The sequence below is a fragment of the Drosophila santomea genome, chromosome X (genome assembly GCF_016746245.2).
Source record: "Drosophila santomea strain STO CAGO 1482 chromosome X, Prin_Dsan_1.1, whole genome shotgun sequence".
Taxonomy (NCBI): Eukaryota; Metazoa; Arthropoda; class Insecta; order Diptera; family Drosophilidae; genus Drosophila; species Drosophila santomea.
The window spans coordinates 21,817,688-21,826,454 of record NC_053021.2 but is presented as its reverse complement, the minus strand read 5'-3'; the positions used below and the strand labels follow the sequence as shown (position 1 = coordinate 21,826,454).

Genomic DNA, 8,767 nt, shown 5'->3' with positions numbered 1-8,767 from the left:
AGAAGCCACCTATCAGTCATAAGCCTTGACTTTGAAAAAGCCTATGATAAAATTGGAATACACAGTATAATCGACGAATTGCATAGATGGAAAATCGGCCCAAAAATACTGAATTTTATAAAAAACTTCCTGACCAACCGTAAAATTAAAGTCCAAGTCAGCAACGAATTTTCAGACAACCAACCACTCTACAATGGGATTCCACAAGGTTCCCCATTATCAGTGGTTCTATTTTTAATAGCCTTCAACAAACTCTGTCGTACCATCGAAGTCCATAGGGGCTTTCAGTTCTTCTCCTACGCAGACGACTTCACTATTGTAAAGAAAATAAACAAAAACGTAAATTCCTTGCAAATCAATCCCCTTTTCAAAGACATAATAAAATGGTGCGAGTATTCTGGAGCGAAACTCTCGATTCATAAATGCCAGCACCTACACATATGCAGAAAACACAGATGCAACTTCAAGATCAATTCTCAGGCTTACCCCCTTATCCAAACTAACTCCCTTAAAATCCTTGGATTAATAATCTCGAACAAATACAGGTGGAAAGACCACATAGAGTCATTGGCAATTCAGATCTCCAAAAGATTAGATATTATAAAATGGTTAGGGAACCAACGACTCAACTGCGACTTCAGATCTCTAGTAAGTACAATAAATGCCCTCTTAATGTCTAAAATCGACTACTGCCTACCGTTTTACGGGAATTGCCCAACCTCATACCTAAAAAAACTGAAAACGCTCTACCACGCTGCCTTAAGGTTCGCTTTTGGTGCCTTCCGCACCACACCTATTAATAATCTTCTCTTTGAAGCTTAAATTATGCCAATAGAGTTAAGACTTAGTCTGACATCTGCAAGAATATGTAAGTCGTTCCATTTTGCAAACAACACTCCTCTTCAAAGCGTCCTACAAAAAATTAAAAAATCTAGACGAAAACCCAGAATTCCTTCTATCATACACAGAGTATCCAAATTTAGATACGAAAATGGTTTATTTATTCCTCCTTTAAAATCAGGAAAACAAAAAACTCCCCATGGTCTTTTTCAAAAGACACAATAAACTTAACTTTACACTACACCTTAAAATCCTCCACCCCACCAGAAGTATTTCAAAGAAAGTTCCTCTCCCTCAAAGAACACTATAACACCTACACATTCATTTACACAGATGGATCGAAATCTACAAAAGGAGTCTCTTACAGCATTACGACTGACACACACGTTATCAAATCCACTCTCCTACCAGCACATAGCACTATATACACTGCAGAAGTGGCAGCCATTTATGCTGCCTGCCAATACGCGGAAAGCCAGAAGCAGAGATTTATTGTCTGCTCTGACTCGCTGTCATCACTACAATCAATAGGCAATATTAATAATCAAACTTTTTATACGTCCCAAATCAGGGACATCCTTAACCGATGCCAACCAAAAACAAGAGAGAACGCTATAGTCGAGTTCCCCGACTATCTGATACCCGTTACTCAGCTAGTAGAAGTGCAGGTTTGTGGGCGTTAGAGTGGGCGTGGCAAAAAGTTTTTTGGCAAATCGATAGAAATTTAGACGACTAATACAAAAATGAAAAAATATCTAAACATTTTTCAAAAGTGTGGGCGTGGCAGCTTTGGGCGGTTTGTGGGCGTTAGAGTGGGCGTGGCAAAACGGTTTTTGGCAAATTGATAGAAATTTACAAGACCAATACAAAAATGAAAAAATATCAAAACATTTTTCAAAAGTGTGGGCGTGGCAGTATTGGGCGGTTTGTGGGCGTTAGAGTGGGCGTGGCAACATGAATCGACAAACTTGCGCTGCGTCTATGTCTCTGGAGTCTGTATGCCCAATCTAAACTTTCTAGCTTTTGTAGTTCCTGAGATCTCAGCGTTCATACGGACGGACAGACAGACAGACGGACAGACGGACAGACAGACGGACTGACGGACGGACAGACGGACATGGCCAGATCGACTCGGCTATTGATCCTGATCAAGAATATATATACTTTATATGGTCGGAAGCGCTTCCTTCTGCCTGTTACATACTTTTCAACGAATCTAGTATACCCTTTTACTCTACGAGTAACGGGTATAAATACAGCAAAATATTGCCAACAAATTTAAGAATCTAACGACTTGTGACGCGTGCCGCGCACAAGGAATAAATAATAAATAATAAAAGGAATAAATAATAAACAATAAAATAATAAAAGAAATAAATAATAAAACAACAAATAATAAATAATACCTAAAACATGATACATCATACAAGTTAACACAGGCCACAACGAGCCTCCTCCCCGTCCCCCTCAATAACTCGTTCGGCCAACAACAACGCTGCGCTGGTCAAATATCGACTAGCGCATGTGTCGCAATATCCGTTGCGACCAAAACGCTGACACCGCTGACGCCGCGGAATGCGCGTCGCCGCTGTGGAACCCAAAAATCACAGCGTCAGCTCCCGACAATGCTGCGCTGGCTAAGCATTGGCCGACGCAGTTGTCGCAACGTCCGCTGCGGCTGGAAGGCTGACGCAGCTACTCAAGCCGGGTAGATAAGCCGGTGGATTCGTCGCGGGAATTTAGTCCAATTCTGGCTGCGATCCGACTACGAAGAGTTCTTGATCATTCTATCAACCTAAACCTTGAATAAATATTAAAATCAATTCAACTTCTTTTATTTGGAAATGCAGTTCTCGTTAAGGTAGTCCTTCGGACTGCCATAACTTACATCATAACCAGCCCTAGTTCGAATTTGAAGAAGGCGCGTGCGCGCGCGTTTAAACGAGCCACGGGCCGCACTAAACCAGAAACCCGGCCACACTAAATCGGGTAAATCGATAGCACAAGCAAAATCGATGGACCCAGCCAATCCCTATATAAAGCGGGCGGCTGGCCTTTGGGAACTCAGTCAGTGGTCGGCAGCGATCGGATGGAAGTCATCAACCAACAGCGACCAGCCAGCTCTACAGCAGGATCTCCCAGTGGTAAATATAATAAACCAGGATAGTAAGTGTTCATTCCTATTGCCTTTGCTGACTTAAAGGTCCAACAACAACTCTCTCTGCTGACTTCAGGGTCCAATAACAATAACAATTGTCTCTGCTGACTTCAGGGTCCAACACTAACAACAATTCTTCCCGCCGACTTTCGGGTCCGATAACACGAGGGAGCCGTTTACAGCCGGAGGATCCAGACGCGAGAAGCTCCACCCACGGATACCGTTTGCAGTTAGTTATGTATTATTTTTATTAGGCTCGGCGATTGATAAAAAGTTTAAAGTTTAATCATTTACGGAATTGAAGTGGAGGTTGTAGCTGCAGCGAGACGGAGTTTCAAAAGCGGCAAGAGAAAAAGCTCAATATACTGTCGCCGTTTGGGTTTTTTTTGCTCAGCAATGCAGTTGTCGCGAAGCCGCCATCTTTTTTTTAACAACTTTCTTTTATGTTTAATTTTCTAACTTCATAAAATTTGACTATTTCGAGTAAATAGCCAAAATATATTAACAAAGAATTTGGAAAACCCAAAAACGTCCAAGCAATCAAAACTGAATCGAAGTTGCTAGAAGCAGTAACGTAACGTGACATACAGCTCTATCACGATGTTGTCGCAGAACTGAGGGACCTGCCGCTCCACATCATTGCAGTCTAGGGTGGAGCGATTTAGGGTGGGGCGATTTAGGCCCGGATTCTGCGACTCCTCACGTACTCAGGAGGCCGAAGAACTCGATGAAGGGCTGGTACACTATGGGGAATTGGACATGTTTTTTTGGCATAAATTAATATCTGGCAATCTATTTGAGATACCATAATTTGTTTTCTAGTCTTATAGACACCTTTAAAATTATTTTGGAAAATGACTTCCCGCGGAAGAGGGAGTCGCCTATGGTTGTTAGTGCACCTGACTAAATTTATTGATGATATTATGTGGTCCAAAGTTTTCAATCCACACATCTGTAAAGTTGGAAATTCGACTATGCTTTCTGGGATGATGAAGTCAGTCGGATTTGTCAATTTTATTTCTGGATTCTGCAGCCACTTCGCCAAAATAGCCGATTAGAAGAGCTGTGTTTTTAAGAACCAGAATCTTGTGAACGGTCGCTGTCATTGGAAGCACAGTTGTTCATATTTATTCAGGTCTATTGGCAATTGACATGACAAGTATATTAACATTGTCCTCATGTTTAAAATGATTTGGATGTCAACGACAGTTATATAGAAGAAGTTATATAGAACTTGGAAGTTGTTGAAGGCTCGGCGAGCAGTATTACCAACATTTGTGCTTCCGAAATAATTGCGGAATGTTCTTTTTTCTTTCTGAAACCATGCTTTTGTCGACGGCACTCGCTATCCTCCATTTCTTATATAACTTATATAACCAGCATGAAGTACAAATTCAAAAAATCTAATTCAGCAATGTAGTGGACTTGCACCATGTTTTATGTTGTCCAAAATCGGTACAAGCTTAAGGCTCTTAAAAATGTTGTTCCACAAAAAATCTTTTGGAGTCGCATTGCAAATGGGGGCAAGCCTGGGATGAGTTCGTATTTGTAAGGGCGTTAAGCTCAATAACAGTCAAGTACAAATTAAACTTAACGTAAAGGATTTTGTTATTATTCAGGATTACTTTGCAGCATATTAAATTTTTTATTTCCTATTGAACTAGCAAATTTTCTTTAAGAATTACATTTTTAGATTCCGTCAGAAACTCGAGTTTCAAAGGCCGAGAAAATCGTATGCTTTGCGGGAAACGATTGTTCCACAACACGTTGCATAATACATGATACATCATAATCAGCCTTAGTTCGAATTCGAACTAGGCGCGTGGGCGCGCCCAAACGAGCCATGGGCCACACTAAACCAGAAACCCGGCCACACTAAATCGGGTAAATCGATAGCACAAGCAAAATCGATGGACCCAGCCAATCCCTATATAAAGCGGGCGGCTGGCCTCTGGGAACTCAGTCAGTGGTCGGCAGCGATCGGATGGAACTCATCAACCAACTCAACCAGCCAGCTCTACAGCTGGATCTCCCAGTGGTAAATATAATAAACCAGGATAGTAAGTATTCATTCCTATTGCCTTTGCTGACTTAAAGGTCCAACAACAATTCTCTTTGCTGACTGGGGGGTCCAACAACATTAACAATTGTCATAGCTGACTTCAGGGCACTAACATCAATTCTCCCCGCCGACTTTCGGGTCCGATAACAACACGACCTAGACCTTGTAGTTGGCCGAATACCGTTAGGTCTGGTGGCGAAATCTAAAAGGGTGATAATGTGGCATAAGAAAGGAAGCGTCAGTCCTAGCATTGGTTACTGTCAACCTTATCTAAAGATCCCCAATCAATCTAGGCATCATCGGGTGCTGTCAATCCAATATAAATTGTCTATAAGTGGCGTGGGAGGCGAGAAGAGGAAGTCAGCAAGGTTGTAAAACGTAAGCCACCGCTATACGCCGCGCTGAGCCCTAGTGGTAAATTTTTGGGGTGATGAATTTCGTCGGCAGTTAGTTATGTATTATTTTTATTAGGCTCGGCGATTGATAAAAAGTTTAAAGTTTAATCATTTACGGAATTGAAGTGGAGGTTGTAGCTGCAGCGAGACGGAGTTTCAAAAGCGGCAAGAGAAAAAGCTCAATATACTGTCGCCGTTTGGGTTTTTTTCGCTCAGCAATGGAGTTGTCGCGAAGCCGCCATCTTTTTTTTTAACAACTTTCCACATTTTGGAAAATGATTTCTCGCGGAAGAGGAGTCGCCTATGTTTTTTAGTGCGCCTGCCGCTCCACATGTTTTAATGTTCAACATTAAAACATTTCCATGTTTTCCAACTAAGCTAGTTTTCTAACTATTGCTTTTTATTTTATATTGCCTCTTTTTTTAATTATATAATGGTTTTAGTCGTCAACTATTTTAATGTTTTCATTTTATTTACTTATGAGATAAAATGCTGAGTTTAGCCATTTTTCAGAAAATGATACAGAGTATTCTTGCTGGTGTATTTCTTTTTTTTCAATGCAAGGCTGATATATAATCGAATCGAACTCTATTGGCAACATCACATCATCATCTGATTCGCAATTAGAGTTCTGGGAAAATTTAAAAATGTGTAAGGATATAAGCTTGGCAATTATTATATTAAATTCATTAACTGAAGTATTTCTGCAGTTACCACCTTTTGCTCGAACGCACGCAAATATATTTTCAAGGGGATCCTGGTTAAACAAACAATTTTCGGAATCATTCCATCTTGTATTTGTGCCTTTTTTTCTTTCAGAAGCATTTTTGCCAATATATTTTCATTTCGCGTTAAATTGATTTTATCAATTTGAGAAAGTAGGTTCTTTTCGGACTTAGATTCCAACCTTATTATCTTTCGTTTTAAATTTGAGTTTTCTTTCCTCAGCATTTTAATTCGAATTTGTCTTTTATCAGACATTTTTTTATAAGAAATATATATATTTTTTAACATTTTTAACGTTTTAGTGTTTTTATGACACTTTTTTTTTTTGTTGTATCGTAATTTAAAATCTGTCCATGTGGACAATAATTAAATGTTTGTGTGGGGGGGGCATTAACTTAAGGGATTACAAAGTTGTAGATAGGTCGGGGGTTCATTGTAGTGGGTTATAAGTGGGGGAGATCAAGCGGGTGTTTCCTCTGGAGGCGCCTGATGGTTTCACTATTGTCCAGGAGGTTGATAGCCAGATGGTTTGGGTGGTTGTCTAGACGCTTGGCGTATCTCGCACTGAATCGGGAGATTTCCTCTGCTACCCACGGTATTCCTAGCTCCTTATGGATTGTCGAGTTCTCGTGGTATGGGTGAGCGTCAGAGATTAGCCTCAGGCACTTGTTTTGAAAGCGTTGTATGCGGATTCGGTTAGAGACGCTTGCAGTGCCCCACAACTGAATCCCATAAGTCCAAATTGGCTTCAGGATGGCCTTGTACAGGAGGAGTTTTAGGTTCTCCCTAAGTTTGGACCTTTTCCCGATGAGCCAATGGAGTTGCTTGAGGCGCAGGTCGGCCTGGTGTCGTTTGGCGATTAGGTGGGGGCGCCAAGTGAGCCTCCGGTCTAGCGTCAATCCGAGGTATTTCGGGGTGCTTGAAGATGGAATAGTTTCCCCGTTGAGCGTGACTGGGGGGCAGTCTCCTCTGCGCAGGGAGAAAGTAGTTTGGGTGGATTTGTCTGCGTTCACGGCAATGTTCCATCGCTTCAACCATGGGTCGAGGGCATCCAGCTGGCTTTGAATGATGGCTGATGCTTCTTGGGGGTCTGAGGCGGAGGCTAGGAAGGCGGTGACGACATATTTTAACAGGGGACTGTGAGCGGTATCTTTTTTGCGCAGGCGACCTTACAGCATTAAAATTAATTTTATCAATTTTATTATATTTCATCAGGTTTCGATCTGGAATTATTCCTTTCTTCAGATATCTTACCCCAATTTCATCTGGGGAGAAATGATAGTGGCATAAAAACAGTGTTGAAGTGCTTGCCACAAAATCCTCCGTAAATTGGCACTTTTCCGCCCATTTCATTAAAATTGTTGGATCCTTTTCAGGAAACCTAAACAATTTAAGCGTGGGAAAAACGCGCCTAGATTTCCGGCAGTATGGTAAACTGCACTTGTTCCCAATTATGTTTCTCCTTTTCTTTTCGGCCATAGCCAGGCAATTCCAATGGGCCAATAAAATATTTTTATATTAAAAATAATAAATTTTAACTCTTACCCTTTTTTAAAAAGCAGCAGTAGCAGCAGCACGTAGTATTAAATTTTCTCTTATTTATCACTACCAATCGCAATTTATAATTCCCACATATATTTCCGTACTTTCGAATTCAAATAAGGAGCGTGCGCGCGCCCAAACGAGCCACGGGCCACACCAAACCAGAAACCCGGCCACACTAAATCGGGTAAATCGATAGCACAAGCAAAATCGTTGAACCCAGCCAATCCCTATATAAAGCGGGCGGCTGGCCTCTGGGAATCAGCAATCGGATGGAACTCATCAACCAACTCAACCAGCCAGCTCTACAGCAGGATCTCCCAGTGGTAAATATAATAAACCAGGATAGTAAGTGTTCATTCCTATTGCCTTTGCTGACTTAAAGGTCCAACAACAATTCTCTGCTGACTGGGGGGTCCAACAACAACTCTCTTTGCTGACTTCAGGGTCCAAAAACAATAACAATTGTCATTGCTGACTTCAGGGCACTAACATCAATTCTCCCCGCCGACTTTCGGGTCCGATAACAACACGAGGGAGCCGTTTACAGCCGGAGGATCCAGACGCGAGAAGCTCCACCCACGGATACCGTTTGCAAAATAATTATTTGTTTATATTTTGGGTTCTTTTTAAAGCATTATACAAGTAATCTTCAAATGCGTTTTACGCTTTCCATATTTTTTTAAAAAATTGTAGAGCTTGTAGTTGGCCGAATACCGTTAGGTCTGGTGGCGAAATCTAAAAGGGTGATAATGTGGCATAAGAAAGGAAGCGTCAGTCCTAGCATTGGTTACTGTCAACCTTATCTAACGATCCCCACGGGTTCGGCTTGGGCTTCAGCAGTGTGACGTCTCAATCAAATCTAGGCATCATCGGGTGCTGTCAATCCAATATAAATTGTCTATAAGTGGCGTGGGAGGCGAGAAGAGGAAGTCAGCAAGGTTGTAAAACGTAAGCCACCGCTATACGCCGCGCTGAGCCCTAGTGGTAAATTTTTGGGGTGATGAATTTCGTCGGCAGTTAGTTATGTATTATTTTTATTAG

General features: G+C 41.5%; 1 protein-coding gene across 1 annotated transcript; it reads left to right on the top strand.

Annotated features, from left to right (window-relative positions):
* The first annotated feature begins 2,598 nt into the window (after window positions 1–2,598).
* LOC122756548 lies at window positions 2,599–4,773 on the top strand. The gene is made up of 3 exons (XM_044006635.1): window positions 2,599–3,006; window positions 3,113–3,227; window positions 4,692–4,773. The coding sequence occupies exons 1-3, from the start codon at window positions 2,856–2,858 to the stop codon at window positions 4,771–4,773; spliced, it is 348 nt and encodes a 115-aa protein (XP_043862570.1). The 5' UTR covers window positions 2,599–2,855.
* Window positions 4,774–8,767: the final 3,994 nt, after the last annotated feature.

Bases quoted from the DNA above. Each gene is read 5' to 3' on its own strand.
- LOC122756548 (XM_044006635.1), top strand. From the start codon at position 2,856: ATGGACCCAGCCAATCCCTATATAAAGCGGGCGGCTGGCCTTTGGGAA. The intron at 3,007-3,112 runs GTAAGTGTTCAT...TGCTGACTTCAG, and splicing joins AAATATAATAAACCAGGATA to GGTCCAACACTAACAACAAT. The intron at 3,228-4,691 runs GTTAGTTATGTA...TTACATTTTTAG, and splicing joins ACCCACGGATACCGTTTGCA to ATTCCGTCAGAAACTCGAGT.